The following is a 23473-nucleotide window of genomic DNA, read 5'->3' on the forward strand; positions in this document are numbered from 1 at the left end:
AGTTCGCCTCTGTATGGACCAAGGGTATAAACACACCCTCACCACTTTGACGATCTACCCTCTCTAAATAAAATATACAGCAGAAACAACAAAAATCTTTCGGGTATGCTATGTACCCACTCAATATCAATAAAGAAAGCTGATGCAATTTATTAAAAGCAAACTCTGGAAATAGGGTAGATGTGGTAGAGGCATCCACAATTATTTAGCAGAAGATGCTTTACAAGTAGAGGTGAAAATGGTACGTATTATACACAGACTATGGCATTACTAGTACTTGGGAGTTATAGAATGGTAGTAGTCTGCATTGTGTGACTGCCTGTCTCACACCTCCAGTCTCATAGAGAAAGTCCAGTGAATAGTCTAGTCTGCAGCAAAAGACCTGCACACTGCATTTTTCATGGGCTGTTCATTCTGAGCACTGCAGAGCTCCAGCAAGAGCTTATGTGGCTTGCGGCTGTTTAAATTGAGCAATAGCGAGTCAATGATTGTGTACTGATTACATCTGGGAATTGTTTGACATTTAGACTTATTTATTTAGCTCTTTGTTTTTGTGGAAAATGCAGAAGAAAGCGGTGAGCAAGCTTTATAAAGCTTTGGTTTAAACAAGGACAATGCTGACAAGTCACTAACAATGTTGTAGAAAACGCAGCGGGTGAGAGAGCCTGCTGTATAGAGATATAAGACTTCTCAATGTAGTCATTCGCTTTGTACATAACAAAAGCAATGTAGGGTTATAACCATGTCCAGTACAAATCATAGTAAATACATTTATCAGTAATGTCCAATAGCCATTATGTCACCCTGATATTACTGCAAAATTATATATAGCCATAGGGAATGTGTTAAATGGGTTCACTGAATGGTCATATCTCTAGGGGAAAGGTGGTATGGCAGTTATACAATTTTCACATTTGCGCCTTCACAGCTTGGTCCATTCATACTACTCTTTGTAAATGTTAATACTGTTGGCTGTTAAAAGAATAACAAGTAATGTAACACTAATCTAAAGTATCTTACCATGGAAAGGTGCACTATGTAGAACAGCTTTTTGCCTACAAAGTTCCACATTGTGGCATTAAATATATTTTTCTGGCATTCAATTAATCTATGTGGTTTAGTGCTCAATATTACCTTGAAAAACATGCTTCCCCATAGATCTGACAAGTAAATTGACCTGGTGGTGGCATCAGTTTGTCTGCATGTAGAAAGATATGTTTAATAATATATTGTAGAACATTCCTGCAGTAACATCGTTATGGAGACAAGCAGGTGGCTGACCATCCACTAGAAAAGTTACACAGTGCACCTATAAATAATTAAAAGAAAGGTTTAGGCATTGGCAAATTACACCTAAAAAAAACAGACAACTGATTGACAATTCACAGCATTCTTCAAACCTCACAATGAATATTTTGCCTCAAAGTGTCATGTTTATAAGTCCAGAGAGAAACCTCTTTAGAAATCACTGTTTACTGTAACTACAATATAATTAGAGAGCAAACAGTCGGAGTCAATGCTGCACTGTTTTCTTGGGGCCTCTGTATAACTGTGCTATGAGCCTTGAATTTAATTAGAAATTTATTGAAAAACAGAGAAAGCAACAGATGGTGTGGGCCATTGCAGCTGCACAAGTGGGCCCTATTCAGAGTCTAACTTTGTTTTAAATAGTTCACACAAAGGGCAATTTGGTTTACAGTGCTATTCTGCCACCTTCATCTTCTTGTTAGGGACTGTGGGTGGGTGTTGTGGATTTGCTTGGAATGTCCCACACTATGACATTAAACTTATCGGTCTTTATAATTACCTGGAATTACCTGGGTTTTTATGGCTCAAAAATAGTTGGAAAACAAGTATTCTTATTGTGAGTGGGGTCATTTCAACACAGAGTTGACCTATAACTTTGGCTGGTGGTCAGGCTGAGATAGACAGGCTTAATGTCATACTGTGAAACAATTCCAGGCAAAGCAGTCACATCTACGAGAACACAAGCAGGTCTTTCGTCCAGTGTAGTTTAGAAAATATGAATTTAGAGTATTTAGAATCATTACATAGACATGTAATGGTTATACAAGGACACAGGCAACAAAATACAGGATCTTAAGTGAATGAAACAATCCACACATTAAACAACATCCTACTATCTGAGGGTTTCCTGGCAGAGTATTTTGGCAATCTGAGAACTGAGTGGAGGCAAAGCAGCGGGACCCCCTGCTACGCCTTCTCATACATTATGAGCTCACAGCTTCTCAGCAGGCATCAAGCAGCACATACCAGGGTGTCGAGCTATTATACCGCCAGAGGAAGAACGTTTAAATATGGGCCAACTCACAGCTCCATGTACTTTACTAACACGGCCTCATGCAGTTAAGCTTACCCACGTGGAACAAGAAGACACAGATGGAAATAAAAGGGTTTAATTAAAACTGATTGTCAGACAAACACAAAATTGTGCTTCAACTGAAATTATTCTATACATACATATACAAACTTGTATTTCACAAGGCTTCTACAGACATCATACACCATATTGCATTGTATGAATTCAGAAACAGGTGCACAGTAATAGGTTGCACTATTGTGAAAATATCATTGTCTAGTCATTTGACTGAAGTTAAAATTAAATCTTTCAAATTATCTATACTAGCTAGCCAGACAGAGTAATAAAGGTCAAACCAGGACGGATATCTGTCATAAGCAATGGCTAATCAATGTATCAATATTGTATGGCTCTCTAAACTTGGAGGCAGATACATTTCTGGAAATAAAATCTAAATGATTTATACTTGTTTGTATATTGTTTTTTTATTACTATTGCAATGTAGGTGAAAATCTACATTGATGTGCAATCATTTATTGATGTACATCTGGAATGAAGCAGCTGTAATTTTGGGTAATCTTTTCAATATCATGATGTTAATAAATGTTAATCAATCATGTTTATTGTGTTGCTTTGTCATTGTCTTTTTAAGAATGAAAGGAACTAGTCATCTAGTCACATAGAGTACTTGAGCTGATTGCATCTATAGGTCACCATTACGTTAACATTATTGCCTACATTTGAGATTCTCAGATGGATGGAATATGTAGCCTGCACTTGTACACACCAGTAAATGGACTTTGTGAGCAACAGATTGTTTTCACTTATGTCTATTAACAAAGCGGCCTTTTGGTTTACAAGGCTCACAACAATTAATGACATTTTTGTGTAAAGTTTGATCATTTGTCTTGTTCATCATAACAAATACACATGTACACCACAATATATTTTTAAAAAGACATATGTTCTCATTCACCTTGATCTGAACAACTTAACTCAATTTTCACACTAGCCTTGATTATTGCTGTGAGCCAATTTGTTACAGTGAAATACTGCCATCTAGTGGGAAAAAAACTCCTCACTCTTGGTTCTATGTACTCATATCGAATGACAAACATTTCCCTGAAAGCCACTTTAAGTTAAGAGCTACATAAGTGACAGTGACAATGTTTGCATCTTAAAAAATGATACTTTTTTTCTTGTCTATGGTGCTCAGCTGCTTTCAATCAAGTGTCTTAGTATTTAATGTAATCCTAGTATTTGACTGATGCTTTTACACCAGTCTCAAGGCACATTAAATCCACTCTGAGAAAGTGCTACTACTAAAAGCTATAATTACCTCACCATGTCTCATTCACTCGAACAAAAGCGCACAAACAATCTCCAGCCTAAATATACTTACTATTCCCCATTGTGGGCGGACAGTGTTGTGCATTGGTAGCTTGTCTATTATTTAAAAAACAAAAAGCATTCAGAGTTACCATTTTCTGAGGCACAGAAGATTACAAGTGAAACTATTCTTTGTGCCAGTCCCAAGTCTGAAAAATGGAGATATCAAAAAAGTCTGCCATTGCAATGGTACATAACCACTGCACAGGTGATCCACTGAAGAACAAGGTAGTCACAACCTCAAGAAAATGCTTTCTCAATTAATCTTTGAAGTTTGCAAGGGGCATTTAACGCAAAGTAAATAATGAAAAATTTGATGAAAATGTAAAAAAAAATAATTAAAAGTTGTAATTTTAATTAATTCAAATGATTCAAGATTTGTAAAAGCTAAACCTCAACCACCGGCAGTATATGACAATCATAATCAATACATTCAGATCTATAGTCCATTTCATAGCTTAGTTTTTTTTTTTCAAGTTCATAAAGGTGAGGCACCTGAACAGTCATGGCTCAATTTTCCTGCTGGTACCTCATATTTGAAGACAACACTGAACAGTTTTCCTCCGAGGCGGTCAGCAAGCCACGAGTTCTTGATGACGGCCATTTTGAGACTCTTCGCAGCTCAGCATTGCGTAATAGTTAGTGTGGATGGCTCGGCCCATGCCCTCAATAATCACCAAATCTGTCTTACGCTCCCGCACCACTGTGGCCAGCACTTTGTCCAAGCGGCTGGGAGAGAAGAGACAAAATAGTTCATCCACAAATCTGCCATTTGTGTTATTGAGCAATGCACATCTGCTATGCCTATTTGAGAATCGTGTGGGGGGTTATCACAAGAGAGTGAATAGATTTCAATATGTGTGTAAATCTAACCTTAAATCTAAGCAGGGTGAACTGGAACCACTTTGGACCAACATCAACCTCTCGTCTTTCAGCCCATTTCTGCTCATGACAACAAAAATTTAACACTTTCAAAACATTTGAAATTACAAAGGCAAAGACAAATACACTCACTGTATCACTGGATCCATGGCAGCAATTCTTTCAGTAAGAATTTGTAGTTCACTGTTTGTTACATCATTTAAAGCAGGGCCAGAGTTACTAGCCAGAACAACCTGTAGGCATTAAACATTTAGGTTTAGTATGTTTAAATGCATCCTTTAATGCTGGTAACATAAGTGTATACCTCTGTTCCTCGAGACAGAAGCTCTCGGACAAAAGGAATGACACCAAGAATGATGTCAACTCCACTATTATCTACAAAAAATAAGGCACATCTATGAGGAGGACCCTGCAAGAGAAGAACGTGATTTGATTGCATTAAATGGGAGTCAAGAAATTCACTTTGTATGAAAAGTAATTTTCAAAGTTATTTTCTGTTTATACTAATCATGACAGTACACAATTGTGTGGCCACTGGCCAGTAGGCTGTGACAGACCTTTAGTCTCTTGAACCACTGGTCATAGCAATCAACAAGCCATGGCCGCTCTGAAGAACAAGCAAAACTTCGAGTGAGAAACAGCAAGTAAAAATAAAGAAGAAAAAAAAATTGAATGAGTAAAACACAGACCTTCAAGCTGTCGTTTAGCTTCCTCAAAGCCAAATTCAGGATCGGATTCAAGAACACTACAAAACAAAGTGCAAATGTAGTAACAAGGTTAGTTGATGGTTAAGTGTAATAAATGATTAATGGGACATCTACAATTTTGCCCTCATCAAATCTGCACAGATATTGGCACACATCCTCTGTGTGTATAAATGTCTTGGTTGTGGTTGTTCCTATTTGTGATTTGTAATTTTAATATTTTAACTACAGACCATTTAGTTGATATCCTAATTTTGGATATCTCTAAAATACCTATGATATCATATTTTTCCTCCCAAATCTGATTAGGGTCATATAAAATCAACAAAGGGTTCAAGAGGCCACTGAGGAATTGGTTAATGCATAAAAAGCTTCACATACTCGGACACAGCTTTGGCACCCCAGTCAAACACATTTCCAGCCAGGACTCCCCTGACCAGAGCAAACTGCCGTTCTTCCCACTCCAACTGATCCAGAGACTTCACTGCCTTCAGGTAATACTTGAGAGCAACATCATTCTCTCTCTGCTTAATCTGAACAAAATAACAGAAATGATTTTATGTACAACATGTACAAAATAACTTTGAAAAGATAAGGAGCGTGAAACTAACACAAATACAGAAGTACTAAAAGAAAAGAGTGGACAGATGTCAGACCTTAGAGTAGGGATCAGGAAAGTTGAACTCGTTTAAACAGTGTTCCCTTGTGTCTAACAGACTTCTGACAGTGAGGGATCCATAAGCACTAGGCGAGAGAGAAGCATCTATATTAGACAGAAATACATGAATACAAACAAGTGGGGCCAGTAGACACTTAGGGAGTAGACTGGTACAGCCTTGGTCAATATAGCCCTGAGGTCTTCTTACACTCTACTGTGTCTATATCATCAGTACAATTAAAGTTTCCCAAGTAAGTTGGTTGATTTGATCAAATTTATCACATTTTAAATTGTCAAAATTGAATTTATAATTTATGAGGCCAAAATAATGCAAGAAGCATCTTGGTGTCAAATTACACTTTCACTAATATAGAAAACATGGTACACAAAGACAGGTTAAGGAAACAGTAAGAGAGCTCTACTGCAGTTTAACAAAGACAATTCTAGTGTTAAAAGGAAAGTTACAGCTTAATGACAGCTTAATGAATGGTTCATAAAAGCAGAGATCCTTACAACGGTTGATGTCGAAGAGTCTGAAGTTTGTGTCTGTATTTTTGTCGAAATTTCTCTGCTCTCTCCTGGGCCTCAGGCATATCGGGCTGACTCGCCACTGCTCTTTTTACGACCTACTCAAGGGAAAGAACGAAATGTGAAATAAATAAATTAAGTGGAAATCATTGTAACTGTAAAAATATGAATGCGCCATACCCCATCAAGGGCGTCTTCAAAGCAATAGAGCCAGTATTCCCGTGCCAGTGCGTCCTCAGTGAGATCTACTGTGTCTGGGATGTACGAGGAGGGATCCTGCAGCAAAGGCAGTTTGACCAACTGTCTCTCCAGTCGATCCATCTCCAACATGTCAAACTAAAAAAGTAAATAAATAAAATCATGTAATGTAAGCACATAAAAAACACTGGCAATATCATATCACACTATCTTGGATGCAATCTACTATAGTTACTATAAACACATTTTTATATACAAAACCACTCAAAAATATAAGTTTAAAAAGTACAAAGGGGTTATTAGAATAAATGCTAGTGTTCACACTGATCAGATGTGCTCATTAGGTAAACAAACAGTTCTATTTACTTTTCACAGATATTAGTAAAGCAGCTGCTAATTATAACTCAATGAACATTATTAGTGGTGTTACATAAAGCACATTTGTTGCGTGTTGCAGTGATGCTACCTTAAATATTTAAGCAAATCAGTTCACAGAGCATTCAGACGTACTTACGGGAAACTGGATAAATATTTAGAAGACAGTATAAGAGAGAGAATAAAAAGAAAGATTATGATGATTTGTTTGTAGTTTAATTTCAAGATGCTGTGATGACAATGTAAGAAGGAGAAAAAAATGGAAATAAAAAAAGGTTGCAACTATATGTAGCCTCACCGTTCCACTCCTCGCTCGCTGCATCGGATTCATGTCAGGTGAAACACTCATGAGCCCCGAGCTGCCAGCATAATTTTCACCCCAGCTATACTGATTTGGATCTAATAAATACAGGAATAATTCATTAGATTTAATTTGCATCAACATTGCATGTAAAATGGAACGTTTTCCTTACTGTCTTCCTCAGCTCCTTTCAAAAATGCTCCTATTGCTCCAAGGTAACCTTCATGTCTTAGAAAAAGGGCCTGAACTTCACCCTGGAGAGGCAAAGAAATGGAAAATCCTCACAACATGAACTGCAATAAATAACTGGAGTGAAACATTAGTACTTCTACAATCAAAGTTACTTATTCAACTCTCTTAAATCTACAAAGACTACAAAGATTCAACCAAAAATGTCCCACCCAAAAAATATTGTTTCAGCTATCATATATTGAAATTTAAGTCAATATAGTGTTGTGACAAGCCTAATTTAATATACAGAAAAATAAAGAGGGAGGCTTGCCTTGGTGAAGTAGTTGATACTATAGGTGATAGTGTGCATAGTCACTGGGTGTCCTCTGATGAAGAAGCCACCAAAGTAAACTCTGGATAAGTTGTGGAGCTTGGCATAGAGACAGGCCAGCTGCCCAATGTCATTGCTGATCATATGTAGTAAACTCTTGGCCATGTCCTCTTTAGAAAACTCTAAAATCAAAATGTTACCAACAAAAGAATATAATTACTTGTAATTACTTGAAAATGTAAGCCTCATAACGTATATTACTGACTAAGGCTAAGGTATACTTTATTGTCCCCACAGGAAAATTTGTCCTCTGCATTTGACTAATAGCACCACTAAACCTATACACCAACATTCTTTCTATCTCTGCATATTAGGGTTGTCTACTGTCTATTCCCAGATGCTAATAGTAAAACTGGTATAGACTATTAATTTGAAGTATTGGTACAAAAACACCACACATTTCCTAAATAACTACTATTATTTCATGTGGAAAATTATATTCTATTGTCTGTGTTTCAATTATTATAATCAAAACCTGCATCAAACTTTTCCGTTAGTATCAGAATTCATGAAAATGTTTCACCTTTATTCGCTGTGGCAGACTTGCCAAAGCTGCTTGCAATAAGGTCTCCTGTTAACCCCAACGAACCATATGATCCACCGTAAATGTCTTTAACTAGCATATCTACATTTGTATGTTGTCCCTTTGAGGCCAGTTGTAGCAATTCGTCAAACCTCTGCAAGAAAATTGGAGGGTGCATAAGGAAATATCATAGGATGAAAATGGAAAGAACAAATGAACACTCTAGGAAATACCTTTGTTTTGGTTAACAATGCTCCTAATCCCCAGAATGTCCCTCCACCTATTGAACTTCCTCCAATTCGCTCAAATTTGTCTTCTGACTCAACCTTCAAAAAAAAAAAAAAAAAAAAAGAGCCAAGTGAAGTTACCAACAAGCATTTTCCATTATAAACCAAAATAATCAGAATGCTGTTTTGTTATATTACCTTTACTATGGACACACCAGAGCCAATGTTGACCAAAAGATAGGGGAAGATATCTGGTTGCGTGTTCTGAAACCTGAACTCTGAGTCAGCATGCTTGGCGTATACAAAAGCTTCATGGGGTATATTTCTTAGAACAAAGTTACAGCCTTTTATAAGACAAGTCATCTCATCTTCTTTGTCCACTCTACCACAAGAGGCCAAAAATTACTTTTGAGTTAGATAGATAGGAGAGAAATTAATACTCAAGTAGTGTATAAACGTTCAGCATATAAAAAATGTTCTTACTTGAGTCCCAGTTTCTTCTCAATTAAATCTTTGAACTTGTGTGCCCCTCCACCTGTAGCTTTTATCACTTTGGTTTCTGTATTGACCAAGTGATCTTTGATAAAGTCCAAGCATGTCTCAATGTAAGCATTTTCAAACTTGATAAAATGCAGTCTTGCAGTGACTTCTTCCTGTACAGCTATTTCATACAGCTTATCACCATGTGCTTCCTGAGAAAAAACGGAAAACAATACAAATCAGATCAGCCAGTCAGATTCCCCACTGTTTTACAGTCTTAAAAATGTCTTGACATTACATTACCCTTGCGGTGTGGTCAAACGAGCGTACTTTGGCCACTTTATGTTGAACAGTTGAGTAGTACGCGAGCTTTGTTAGAGACCCACCTAACAAAAACAAACTAAATGATGTGTGGATAGTATTTTGTAGTATAGTATTTTAATTGTAGCTACGTTATAAATATGTTACTTTATATTCTGAGTTATCTTAAATTTTTGAATCAATGTGAAACACAGCCTACTGTCAAACAGTTATACCTTTAACATACTAGTATAAAGGATAAAAATACTACAATGAACTTTAGCTTAACTCTAAAGTCCCATGTTGTTGTCATTTTGGCTGCAGCATAGTTGCATATTAACAAGGATATTAGCTGCTTAATGTCGACATACGCGAAAAGATAGACATACTTAGATACCTATGTCAATAGCGAACCGTTTTGCGTTTTCCAAATTGCGAAAAATCTCATCTGGAGGAAGAGTAATGCTTTTATCCATGGTGTGACTACTTGTGCTGCTGTCAACTCGACCACATTCCGCCATGGTCGACAACGGCTTGACGCTACGTGCACATCGTGACGTCGTTCCCCTGACGGACCAATCATCGTCCACGCACAGTCAGATGAGCGTGTCCATAAACCATAAGGACATGTTACACAATAAGCTTTAATATTTATATATCTAGTCTGTGTGTGCGAGAACTCAGCATCAGGGCTAAAAGTGAGTTCATTTAACTTTTAATTTATTATTTATGTTTCGGGGCTGTTTTGACTTCCTTGTCTGCAGCGTCTACCAAAACATCCAGAGGGCGCTGTTCCTCTGACTAATGTCTTTGCTGCAGCCGCTGTGGATTGCTCGGGGTGGATGTTACCATTTCAGTGTTTTAGAAGCAGTTTGTCACTTGATCCTTCTTTTGTTTCCAAACGTCCAAAAGATTTAGGTCGTTTATTTATTTATTTATTTATTTATACATTCATTCATTCATTCATTTAGTGATGTAGAAATATATTCCACTTTCAAATGTGGTGGAGTCAAAATCACGTTGAGTATTCAACTAAAATACGACTCAAGTAAACCGACACCCAAATCCCCAAGTCGCCGCATAATAGTAGCCAGGCTGGCGCCATCTAGTGCCTCCGCTCAATTTCCTTTCTCTCCAGCTACTAAAGTGAAACCTTTAATAGATCCATGCACCGAAGGTCCTGCAGGTGTTTCTTTAGTTCAGTGCCTGCAGGGGTAGTGTTATAGAATTTTTGTGTTATGAGCATTGTACATTATAAGATTATCAAAATTGCTTTGTGTCTTGTTCAAACTGTATGTAACCATAAAAACATGAGCTGATTTTGCTGATGCACCAGCTGACTCATTTTGGGCTAACACTATAGAAAATCAGCTAATGACTGTTAACGCATTTAGGGTGACACAGGACCCGAAGAGGCTAAGAAGGAACGAACCATGGTATGAAATTGAGTGTGTAAGTGCGGGTGCAGTGTCAGCTGTAGTCTGTTAGTCATAGATAACAACTGAAAAACATACCGTGTAACTTGTCAAGGCCATTGTGTGATGCTTAACAATAAAAGAGCTGTGGGGAGGACGAGAGCTCCAGTGTTAGGTTGAGGCAGGTAGCTCTCGCACTCCTTGCGCAAGTAAAACGAACCACTGTGTCGTCTCTGGCTTGTTCTTCACTGATTGAGTCTTTGAGTAAATTCCCTGACAGGTAGTCACTGATTTACCCAAATACCATTGGAAGAAAAATTGTGATTGGCCCATTTTCATTCCATTATATTAACTCTTTGTTTCCCAAGAAATATTAGTCCTCGTTTATAACAGTCATCTAGAAATTATTACTAGTGTAGAGTTTATTACTCACTGAATAAAAAATATAGAAAAAATATATTAGTAGTACAAAAATTCATTCAATATTTTTCTTGAGCCTTCACTGAATACCCTGAAGGTTCCAAACTTTCTTTCTGCTGCTCGATTACTAGTACTACTAGATTACTATTATTTTCAGTGATACAGAAGTATTGGTGTGATCGACTGACATACCAGACAGAACAGCGGCTCTGCAGAAGACATGCGCACTGACAGTGGTACAGGAGGAATAGGAGCAGCAGATACTGACACACAAGCCTAGAGCCTGAGCTCAATATAGTATCCTAATATAGTAGGATTATAACATATTATTATAATAATTCTGATTAATTGTACCCTATAAAAATTATATAACTGATTTTATAACTCCCTCTATAACACCCCTGGAGGACAGTGCCCTGGTCAGTGCATTGCGCGAAGAGTTGGAGCGGACAAGGGCCAAACTTGCCAACCAGGTCCAAAGAAACTTTCTTTTGGACTGCAAACTTAAGAAGGAGCAGAAGATAGCCAAAGAAAAGGCCTTAGAGTTCACTAATGCTCTTCAGAAGAAGGACAAATAATTCCAATTATTTATTGCACATAAGGACATCCGATACCTGTATAATTCGAAAGTACAGGAACATGTGCAACTAAAACAAGAGCTTGCCAACTCAAAAAAAAGTAAGGGAAAAAACAAACGAAAAAGACTATGAGTTGCAAAGACTCACTGATACGCTTGAGAAGAAGGAAAAGCAACTACAAGAACACACATAAGGAGATCTGGTACCTGTATAATTTAAAAATATAGGAAAATGTGCAACTAAAACAAGAGTTTGCCAACTCCAAAAGATTCACAGAACAGATGAACGAAAAAAGACTGAAAAAGCTCAAAGCTAACCTCCTGAAAAAAGAGAAAGAGCTGGAAAACCAAATTAGTGTGCACACGAGATAAGGTATTTGTATAACAATACAGTGCCAGACCATGTGCAGCTCAAACATGAGCTGACCATCACCAGGAAAGCCTATGAGAATTTCAAAGAATAACTTTAAGAACCTACAGTGGAGACTCAAACCACTTGTAATGAGGTTGAGAAACTGTCCAAGAAGGTGCAGGAGGCCATCTTCTGAACCCTTCACAGCATGAGAGGAGCTGCATTTCCCGAAGTTTCACTGTGAATGTCAAAGGTCACAGTGATCCAGCTGCCCAAAAGCATAGTAGTGGAGGAGGAGCAGAGGAGGGGGGCCCAGGTGTCAAGAGCGCTAAGCACCTCCAACCATTACCCTTTATAAACATTAATAATAATTTTTAAAAAATGTAAATGTGTGCTTTGGCCTTTATTTAGTACTTATTCATGTTTTGATTTTTTTTCCCCATTGTTTAATTCACAAGCCAGCCACATAGCCTGCTGCGGTGGCTTGTTATTTATGCAGAAATATGTAAAGTGAATGTACAAAAAAATAATATTATACATGATAAAAGAAAGCAAACAATTAAAATGGCAATGTGAAGGTTTGTTTTTTCCCCCTCTAAACTGTGATTTATTGCCTGAATCAAATATAATGAGAGAGAGGTAGGGCTGAACAATATATCTTAAAGATATTGATATTGCAAAGAATCAATAATGACAAAAATAAAAATACAATACAAAGTTCTCCATATGAAAAGAAATGAGAGTTTTGAAAGTAGATGCAAAAATGGTCGATTTTAATCACAATTTCCATAAGGTGTACTCCTTTAACCCAGTTTGGTCTTGGTATAAGTTTTAATTTTGCTTAACTTATTGCGTCAAAAAATATAAGTACCGGTATTGCTATGATATAGTTTTGCTTTGGCCCCTGCTTCAGTTGAGTTTGAGAGCCCTGTTTTACACTATTTAGCCTGGCACGTCAGTCACATTGAAATAAGTAGTTTTGGTATGGTAGCCCTACCTGACCAGCATTAAGCAAACATCATTATCATCATCATCATCACATATTTAACATCATTATAATAAGTTAAAACATTATTAGTCACATTTAGAAACACATTCTTAACAGGATAGGGAGGGCTCTTCTTCATGACAGATGCTGAGTTTTGGATGAACAACTATTTCCCTCAGGACAATACCTGTGCACCTAAACTAACTATATAGCAACAGTCAGTAAGCAATGATGGCCTCTTCAAATTAAATAAAACAATAATTAACTCCACAAACAACTAAACTAAACTAAGTCTTATTCTGCATACAAACTGCTAACCCTGAATCCTGAACAGATTAATACAACATAAATCACAAACCTAGATACTGTATTTCACAAATTGTGACATTTGAAAAGTCTGACTCACCAGCCCATATGCTGTGCTTCGCTTGTACTCCTGTGTGATGTCGGCCACATAGGCCAAAATGACAGCGAAAGTGACTGTGAATACACCAGACATGGAGAGGACAGCAAAGTACCACCAAGAGGGAAAAGGACATTTAAATTTAAAGATGTAGTAGGTAACCTTTTCTGAAAAAGGGTTGTCAGATGCTTGTCATTCAAGGCAAGGCAAGGCAAGTTTATTTGTATAGCACAATTCGTACACAAAGTAATTCAAAGTGCTTTACAGAATAAGAAATACATTAAAATCATAATAAAAAACAAATGAAAACATAAATAATCATGAAGATTAAAATTAAAAAAGAGAGACATAAATTGGAGAGAAGAGTGCGGAATGAAAACCTTTCAGTTATATGCACAGTTAAACAGAAATGTTTTGAGTCTGGATTTAAACAGCGTCACAGAAGAGTCTGTCTCACATGTTCAGGAAGACTGTTCCAGGTTTTAGCTGCATGAACCTGAAACGCTGACTCCCCTTGTTTAGTTCTGACTCTGGGCACCAGCAGGAGGCCGGTCCCTGAGGTCCTCAGAGTGTGAGATGTTCATATGACACTAACATGTCACAGATGTACTTTGGTGCTCGGCCATGGAGAGACTTTCACTATGAAGAGTTTATTGCTTTCCCTGAAATGTTCTGCAATATGGCATTAAGCTTCTCTATCTTGCATGAAAAATAAACTTTGTACTTGTAAAACTTGCCTCCACCATCTGTTTAGCTTGGGGTGAAATGCTGGCAATCAAACAAGCTGCTAAAGCTAGTGAGAGTGACCTTTGGGAAAATGGCTCCCAGTTTGTCTGTTATTAATGTTCATATCTGGATTTAGGAACTGTAACTTGTCTCCATAACCTCTAGCTTGTCTCCATGGAGATAGTGGCATTGTGGCAGCGAGTAGGCAGTGAAGAGAAAGTTGTGCAAGGCAGTCTTAAAAAGTTATAACATTTATATACAATAATGAGAAACAAATAGAATGTTCTGAAATAGTGTTATGATAGAAAAAGGTACTGATATTCTACACTTATTTTCATCCATAATTTTTCTGTTCTGAAATTGTCTGCAGTTGGTGAGCAGTCAGTCGTGTTTGTTGACCTCCTGTGGCAGAAGACATCATAAACGTTTGCTTAAGGGAGTGGACCATTTGTTTGGCGGTCTTCATCACAGACCTCCTCCTCAGTTGTAGTATTTGAGTGCAGCTTTGCATAATGTTGGTTTTAAGGCTGTAACACAGGTTAGAGGTGAAACGATAGTTATGCCTTGATTCATGCAACAAGATGTGTTCAAAAAAGAGACAAAAGATTTCATACATCTTTGGCATAAAAAAAATAATAAATCTATTATTTACAATGGTAAATATCAATAAATATAACATATCATATTTACATATATTTTAGGTTTGTTATAAAAAACAACCACCAAAAACAAAAAACAAAAACTTTAAATCAGCCTTGTCCAAGACCAAAAAAAAAAGATAAGACAAAAAGAAGGCAAAAAAACATACAACTTTCTCTCGACACTTACCAGAGGTTGATCTTCACGAGTGGGATGGGTGCACAGGTGAAAAACACCGTTAGCAGCACAAAAGACTTTCGGCCCTAAACGTCAGACAGCTCCCCGATGAGAGGAGCGCTGAGGAACGAGAGCATGCCCTACACAAACAAACCATTCAACTGACCAGGTGTAACAGGCCACTGCAAAATCAAAGAAAAATCAAAACTCCAGTTTGTAAAACATTTAAAACTAAGTTAAATTGTATATGAGTAGTTTATTGTGTTATTCTGACCAAATTCCACTAAAATTTAAGGATTCTTCTTTTGTCATCAAACGCAATGACATCCGGACCAAGACAAAAATCAAAACTTTAAAATATAAATAATAATTGTAAAATATAAAGTTGACTACTTTGTGGATTTCACCTATCGCAGGAGTTATGTTCTAAAACTGAGCCGCGATAGGTGAAATCCGCAAAGTAGTAAACGAGGGACCACTGTAGTTCACTAATGCTAGTTGTTTTTAGCCTTTATGTTTTCATCTTTTTTACCTTGATAGTTGTGTAAAACAAAATAATTTTCAAATGTCTACAATATTAAATAAAGATGTGTAACTTTTTATACCACATTGTCATTGTCCTTTTTTGTGCCAAAATGAATTGTGTGAGTAATTAATAAAGCGTTTTTTGCAGTATTCGTTGAATATATTCGGTTGCTGAATATTTGGTGCATCCCTAGTTGTTTGCCTTTAAGTTTTTGTCTTTCTTACCTTGATAGTTGTGGATAAATTCTTCATGGACAGAATATGTCCTTTGTGGATCTTGTTGGTTGAAGATTTGGTGATGGGGCAGATTTATGAAGCTGGTGGAAAATATGCGAGACATTTCCACAGATGTTTTGCCATAGAAAAGCATTAACTACAAGTTAAGTTTACCCTACATTGTGATACTGCCATTGTGAAAAAGGTCTATAGGTGAGTTCCGTGATTTATAACTCTGTTCAAGCCTTTTCTGACTGCTCTACTCTCCTGCCTGTTAGCTCAGCTTCTCTCCACCCTATGTATCCCTGTACCAGCAATAGAGTCTGGAAATTCAAGATAAGCAGACCCCCGATGGACATATAGGAAGTTAGGTAGTGCACATGTAACTTAGTAGTAATGGCTGGAATAGTCCAATCAGCTTCATTTGGTCTTCTGATAATTTATGTTATTAGGTACTTTTTTCAGAGCAAGGGCTTGGCGAAACACGAACAACAAAACACAAAGCAAAACAGGAACAACTCAAATCGGCCATTTCTAACCACTGTCAAAAAGAGAACCACATTACCCACTGGGACTGAGCAAACATCACTGGAACAGAGGAAAACAAACATCGTCAAAACATCGAAATACGGAAATGTGACCACGGAACAAAACACTGGGACAAGGGGGCTTTTTTATTCTCACACACCTGAGGAGGTCAGACTGCAAATGACGCTGTCATTCTGCCACCACCTGTAGGAAGACAGCACCATAACCTGTATGAATCATCTGACTGCACATGTCACAGCAACATCACGGGACCACTCTGAGGAAGACCGCTAGTGAGCGGTCGAAACGGTCAGGTATGAAAGCGAAACCTCGGTCTGAAAAAAGAACCTAATAACATAATGGTTTTCTTTTAATTCTTATTTTGCAATAGATCAATTCAAATCATGTCTACAAATCAACATTTCAAATCAACATTTACAATGTTGTTTTTACAACAATTTGGCCACCTCTAACACCAGCTATACTGATAATGTTCTAGTATGTGACTGGTGGACTTCTGAGTTGTGTTGTTTTGTGATGCTGTGGTGCACTAAGGTGCCAAGGGGCAGAGTGGGAACTTTTGGAGGCACTCTCCATTTAATGTGGTTCACAATAAAAGAAAATAAGATCAACAACAATAAATTAAAACAACAGAGCAACATCAGAGCTCAGTATGAACTTAAAGGTAAGATATAATTATGGATATAGATAAAGGCTAAATAATAACAAAAGGATACTTTAATCATCAGATTACAATAGATGACTGACCTCTTTCCAATAATTAATTTACAAAGGGAAGAGGCAGCAAAATGTACACCAGGGGCAAGACGAAGGTCACAAGAAGAAACAGAAACACAGAAGGAGAGGCTAGAGGACCAATGTTGCACAGTAAATCAAACACCAGGGATGAACAAAACAAAAGGACAATTTTGTGTATTATATTGTATATACTGTATATATGAATCGGTTCCATAGAGAAAAAAAAATTTAATTTACTTTAATGTAAAAAAAAAAAAAAAACAAGCATAGTGTTAGTAGATTTCCTTCTTACTGTCTTTTTCAGCTCCTTTCAAAAAAGCTCCAATTGCTCCAAGATAACCTTCATGTCTTAAAAAAAAAGGTTGAACTGTATCCTGGAGAAGCAAAGAAATTGACACTATTGTGAAAACAGCAGAAAAACATTAGAAGAAAATAAAGAGGGTGACTTGCCTTAGTGAAGTACTGGATATTATCGGTGATAGTATGCATAGTGACCGGATGTTGTCTAATGAAGAAGCCACCAAAGTAAACTCTGGGTAAGTTGTGGAGCTTGGCATAGAGTCTGGCCAGATGCGCAGTGTTACTGCTGATCATGTGTAGTAAACTCGTGGCAATGTCCTCTTTAGAAAACTCTAAAATCAATGTAAAATCAATATCAATCAAGTGTATATTACATATTACATCAGCATTAAATCCGCAAAGGATGATTGTGGCCCATGTCTCAGCATGCACTATATTCCATTGAGACCCTCCCTCCCTTGTGGTGGCCTTAGGCAATGCCAGTCCACTACCTTGCCAACAGAGCTCCGGCCCCATGCCTTTTGCTCAATTAAGCTCAGACTTGTTCCATTCTATTTTGAGATATCACTGCAAGTTTTTAGATCCTTACGTTTTTTATGTACAAATTCAACAACATTTCACATATTTTTCTCATTTACTTTGACATGTCGATTGCACATGGATGCTTCTCACTGAAATTCACATCACTTATGTGCACTTTTGATCTCTACAGAATTTTTTTTTAAGTTGAATCTTTTTGCAGTTGTGCTGTCAAGGTAATTGCATGGGCCTTTATTGCTTAAAGCTTTAATGATAATACAATTTAGCAGAAAAGCCATGTAAGTCCATTACCTTCATCAGCAGTGGCAGATTTGCCAAAGCAGTTTGCAATGAGATCTCCCCTGAAAGAACCACATGGTCCACCATAGATGTCTTTTACTTGCAAATCTAGATTTGTATGTTGTCCCTTTGAGGCCAGTTGTAGCAATTCATCAAAACTCTGAACGAAGATTGAAGGATAAGGAAATATCAAGATACAGGAGATATTTTCCATTAGGAAGCACAGGAAATTGCCATAGTGTTAAAACAAAAGGAATAAATGTACTCTTAATACCTTTGTTTTTGTTAACAAAGCTCCTAGTCCCCAAAATGTCCGTCCTGATATTGAACTTCCTCCAATACACTCAAATTTGTCTTCTGACTCAACCTTTGGCAACAAAAAAAAAAATGAGCCAGTTAAAGTTACCAACAAGCAATCTGCATTACAAATCTAAATAATTGGAATGCAGTTTTGTTATATTACCTTTACTATGGACCCACCAGTGCCAATGTTGACCAAAAGATAGGGGAAGATATCTGGTTGAATGTTCTGAAACTTGAACTCAGGGTCAGCATGTTTGGAATATACAAAAGCTTCATGGGGTATATTTCTCAAAACAAAGTTACAGCCTTTTGTAAGACAAGTCACCTCATCCTCTATGTCCATTCTGTCACAGTGAGGAAAAAAAATACTACACTATAAATATATACCTTCTGTATTAGGGGTGGCACGGTTCATGAGAAAAACTGAACCGTATGATTTGCTTGTCACGGTTCGATACGGTTTCCACGGTTCCTGGTTTGTGCAATTGTAGCCTCGTGCCCGTATGTGACCTGTTTCACTCTGGCGCAAAAGAAGAGGTGTGGAGGGTGGGTGCTGCGCGTCACGTGTAGAAATGGCAAGTAGGAGAGAAGAGGGCCGCCCGAAGATAGAGGATGCGCCCGTGTTGTTACCTCGTGTGTAACGTACACGTGCAAAACTGACTCTGTGTTTGTAAATGGGAAAGTTGATCAAATTTGACTGGCCACGTTTAGCCATGCAGTGGAGCCAGGTCCTAATGGCCTGGCATGCGTATTTCGCTCTGCACGAGCATAAAAACGGCAACTTTTGGACTTGTAACTTTTAGAATGCATGGAACGTGAATCAGGGCTGTAAAAACCACTTAGGTCCTCACTACTCACTATTTGCTCAGGTCAGAACATGAATCTTTGGTTGTATTTGTGCGTTTACTATCAGTACAATGTGCTCCTGGGGCAGTTCTGTGTCATGTGAAAGAGCCCAGGTCCAGAAAGACGGTTAATTAGTGCTTTGAAATTTACTTTTGAAATCCTCGCTTTTGCCGTGGTCAGCCTGTACAGAAGGTAAATACAAGTCTGTTCAGCTGTTAGTTTCGCTGTAGATCTGATACAAGTGGCTTTCCCATTTACAAACACAGAGTCAGTGCTGTGAGTCTATGTCCTGCTGCAGCTATGGATGGAGCCGCCTTTACGTTGAACGCGTGGCTGTATTTACGTGAGGTTAACATTTTTTCACTGAAGCACAACAGCTGCCTATGTCCAATAATAATGTGCTTAAAGTCAAGTCAAATTCAGTTTGAACATTTACATTATTAACTATGATTTTATAACTTTTTAATGCTGTATCCTAAATTGTGGATAATTAAGTTAACATAGCATATGCTGAAGTATATTTCTGGAGATTAAAGATTAAAAAGAAAAAAATTACAACATGAACCTTACTGAACCGAAAACCGCAACCTTAAGCCGCAATACGAACTGAACCATGAATATTGTGAACCTTGCCACCCCTATTCTGTATATTGAAATACTCACTTGAGTCCCAGTTTCTTTTCAATTAGATCCTTGAATTTGTGTGTCCCTCCACCTGTAACTCTTATAACTTTCATTTCTGGACTGACCAAGTGATCTTTGATCAAGTCCAAGCATGTTTCAAGGTAAGCATTTTCAAACTTGATCAAATGCAGTCTTGTAGTGACATTTTCCTGTACAGCTATTTGATACAGTTTATCACCATGTGCCTGGAATACAAGGAATACAAATATTGATACACAGTCATAAAAGGTAGGTCTCAAGCGGCATTACCTTTGTGGTGTGGTCAGATGAGCATATGTTAACCACATTAAATTGAAAAGTTGAGAAGTATGCAAGCTTTGTTAGGGACCCACCTGAGGAAATTTTTGTTGTTGTGATAAGTTTTGTTACAAAGAGCTATTTTGCATTCTTTAATATATTAATAGTATACTATAAAATAAATGTAATAATTTTGTCTGCAGCATAATTGCATACTAACAATGACATTATACAGATCAGAAAAAAGATATACATATTTAGATACCTATGTCAATGGCAAAGCGCTTTGTGTTATCCAAATTGTGAAAAATCTCAGGTGGAAGAGTAATGCTGTCAACTCCAGTGCATTCAGCCATGGTCAAAAATGGCTTCATGCTGTGTGATTGACGTGCTTTCATTCACAATCATCACCCAGTCACACCCAGGAATGGGCAGGAAGGCGCAGTGTCAAGTTATATTATATTGTGTTATTATGTTAATGTATACCCAACGTTCACTGTTAACCTTCATTACACACATAATTTTACTCAGTGACCACATGCACAACCCGTGAAACTGCACAACAATAGCTTGCCAGTTGCCAGGACAAGAAATTGTGTACTAAATACAAAATTAAACACTGGGTTAATTTACAAAATAAATGCATCATATTTATGGTGGATCATATGTCCCTCGCTACACGTCTGAAGTACAGGTCCGAGGTTTAGATGGACCCGGTAAAGCAGAAGTAAACAGCCAGGCCAAAAATTCAACTTAATGCATCTGATATAAAACTGTATTGAACAGATACATATGTACTCTAGTTTATGAAACTGTTGACCTTTTTTCTGTACCATTTTTGGTTCTAAAGTTACATATGTTTTAAACAGACCATGTATGCAACATGGAGCAAAACTTATTTCCGAAATTTCAAAGACCTGCAAATCATGTAAATAAATGGATGTATTTCATCATATCTTGTGTTATTCCATCTTTGAACTGTTGATGAAGGTACATGATTTAAAAAAAAAAAAAAAGTATTTAAAATGATAAAAATTTGCTTGGAAGGACTGACATATTTTATAGAAATAGTTTCCTTTCATTTTGAAGTAATATTAAAGTATTCGGAAGAAAAAAGCGACAAATTATGCAAAATCCTGCACCTTCTACTTGCTTACACAATTTTCCCTCCGTTACTTTTCCCTCCGTTACCATGACCTTTCTTAATAAAAAATCTCATTACTCAAAAAGTAAGAGGTTTTTCAACCTAATCTTGTACCATATGGTAGAAAACTTTATGAAGCAAATATTCAAACCAGTTTGTTAAGGATATGTAAGTGAGAACCGCTTGTTATCACTGTTTGAATTTATTGCCCAAAAAGTGCTGCATATTTCATTCCCTCCGTTACCGACATGAGTTTTTAAATTTTTTGTCAACACCTTGAAAGAATATCACAGGTTTAACTTTACCCTGTTGGAGTGTAACTCTTTCCTACATTCTGATACTTTACTTATTTCAATAGTCCCTCTAGTTTCTGAATAAGAGCTATTTGAATGTTAAAAATCTGCCCGTTTCCCTCCATTACCGCTTGACCGAACCCAGATATAAAGTTTATTGTGACTCTGCTACTACTGTGAATGTAACAAAATAATAATAATACAGGATACAGAAAAGGAAGGCGAAGGATCGCTAAGGGTAGCAGACCTCTTTAATGCATAGCTAGAACCAAGTACTAGCCCCAGAATTCATGAAGGAAAAGGGCTGAAAAACATTTTGTGCACATGCTGCCCTTTTCTGACTTTGAACCCCTGCCTCTCTATAATCATGTGCACTGATCCCAGTTAACTAAAACCCAGACAGTGGAAGGACACACCGTGGGACTGGATTAGAAAATAAAAAGAATGGTGGGCAACAAGTTGGAAAGTACGAGTGAGTATTGCTGTAGGCCTAAGTCACACAAAACAAATGTTAAAGAGCCAGGAGTTCTGTAACAAGGCAATGAAGGAGTCATGTGATACACTGGGTCCTATTACCCCTGTGGCACTGGATTAAAAGCTGCACTGTGATCTAGAATGGAAGTTTAGATAATTACCAAAGTTTGCAGATTTCTAACAAGGGCAGTCGCTATGAAAGCAATTAAAGACACAGTTAACATTCCTAAAAAACAAAAGCCCTTTCTAATTTCTTATGTAAAAAAACGTCAAAGCTATTCATGCTGAGCCCATAAAGTGCAACAGGATGGGTTACTGAAAAGATTTTATAGTGGATCTTGTTTTTTGTGCACATTTTTAGGGGTAATATTTGCCCCAGGAAGAGAGCAGATGTGTAAAAGTTGTTTTACACTCTCAACTAGCCTATAGGCTAAACATAAAAGAATTTTGCTGCCACTCTCTCTCACTCTCTAGCCTCACTCTGGCTCATGTGCATCTGCTTGTGGCAGCTTCCAGTCCTTGTGTGTGTCTTCACCTTAACAGCACATAGCACCAAATCAAATACTGGAGGAAGAGATAGACCCCATAATGATGTTCTACACTAAAATATTAGTCACATTTTAGAGATTAAAGCTTGCTTATACTTGCATAGTTGTGCTAGATTCAATAATGTGAGTATACTGCAGCAATAACTGCCACATTTCTTGAAAAGGATTAGTTTAACTGTCATAAAAACAACATAGTACACGAGTCTCTTATGTGTATTGATGTTTGACTCTGAACAAAAGTTTTAGACTATGTCTTGAGCTCAGTGTAAGGCTGCAGCTCAGAATGCCTGGCTGTTTCTCAAGTGCAAGGTACTTTGCCTTGTCAGTTGCTTCCTAAGTAATTTCCTCAAGTCCAAGGCTTGTGTCCTGCCTCAGCTCAAACACATGGCTCAGGGAAAAAACCTTACAGTCTTCATAGATCACATATATCAAATGTTCACAACTGAAAATAATTCCATGGGTCTGTATTGCCTTCAGATCAACTTACGTTAATTGAAATAATTATTATTATTATAAGTCAAACAGTTTATCAACAAAACAATATTAATTTTAGCTGCCCCCATCTGTATTAAATAATATTGGCCTATGGAATGCTGTGATGTTATCTGAAACATAGCAAAAAAGCAGCAAAGTAAATTAACCACATGCTAACC

General features: G+C 37.3%; 2 protein-coding genes across 2 annotated transcripts; both read right to left on the reverse strand.

Annotated features, from left to right (window-relative positions):
• Nucleotides 1–2401: 2401 nt before the first annotated feature.
• pank4 (pantothenate kinase 4 (inactive)) lies at nucleotides 2402–9972 on the reverse strand. The gene is made up of 19 exons (XM_020940687.2): nucleotides 9845–9972; nucleotides 9451–9533; nucleotides 9151–9359; nucleotides 8866–9049; nucleotides 8674–8766; nucleotides 8441–8594; nucleotides 7858–8039; nucleotides 7528–7609; nucleotides 7353–7453; nucleotides 6662–6817; nucleotides 6467–6579; nucleotides 5952–6039; nucleotides 5677–5828; nucleotides 5281–5336; nucleotides 5149–5198; nucleotides 4896–5000; nucleotides 4724–4824; nucleotides 4583–4651; nucleotides 2402–4438 (listed from the first exon to the last, which is right to left on the reverse strand). Exons 1-19 carry the CDS (start codon nucleotides 9966–9968, stop codon nucleotides 4282–4284), a joined length of 2259 nt encoding a protein of 752 aa, XP_020796346.2. The 5' UTR covers nucleotides 9969–9972; the 3' UTR covers nucleotides 2402–4281.
• A 7472-nt stretch (nucleotides 9973–17444) lies between these two features.
• LOC110174491 (4'-phosphopantetheine phosphatase-like) lies at nucleotides 17445–20717 on the reverse strand. The gene is made up of 8 exons (XM_020940593.2): nucleotides 20627–20717; nucleotides 20358–20456; nucleotides 20104–20308; nucleotides 18755–18938; nucleotides 18566–18658; nucleotides 18304–18451; nucleotides 17623–17804; nucleotides 17445–17546 (listed from the first exon to the last, which is right to left on the reverse strand). Exons 1-8 carry the CDS (start codon nucleotides 20715–20717, stop codon nucleotides 17445–17447), a joined length of 1104 nt encoding a protein of 367 aa, XP_020796252.2.
• Nucleotides 20718–23473: the final 2756 nt, after the last annotated feature.

Source organism: Boleophthalmus pectinirostris, unplaced genomic scaffold (genome assembly GCF_026225935.1).
Source record: "Boleophthalmus pectinirostris isolate CB_2022bp ecotype Guang Dong unplaced genomic scaffold, ASM2622593v1 HiC_scaffold_3, whole genome shotgun sequence".
Taxonomy (NCBI): Eukaryota; Metazoa; Chordata; class Actinopteri; order Gobiiformes; family Gobiidae; genus Boleophthalmus; species Boleophthalmus pectinirostris.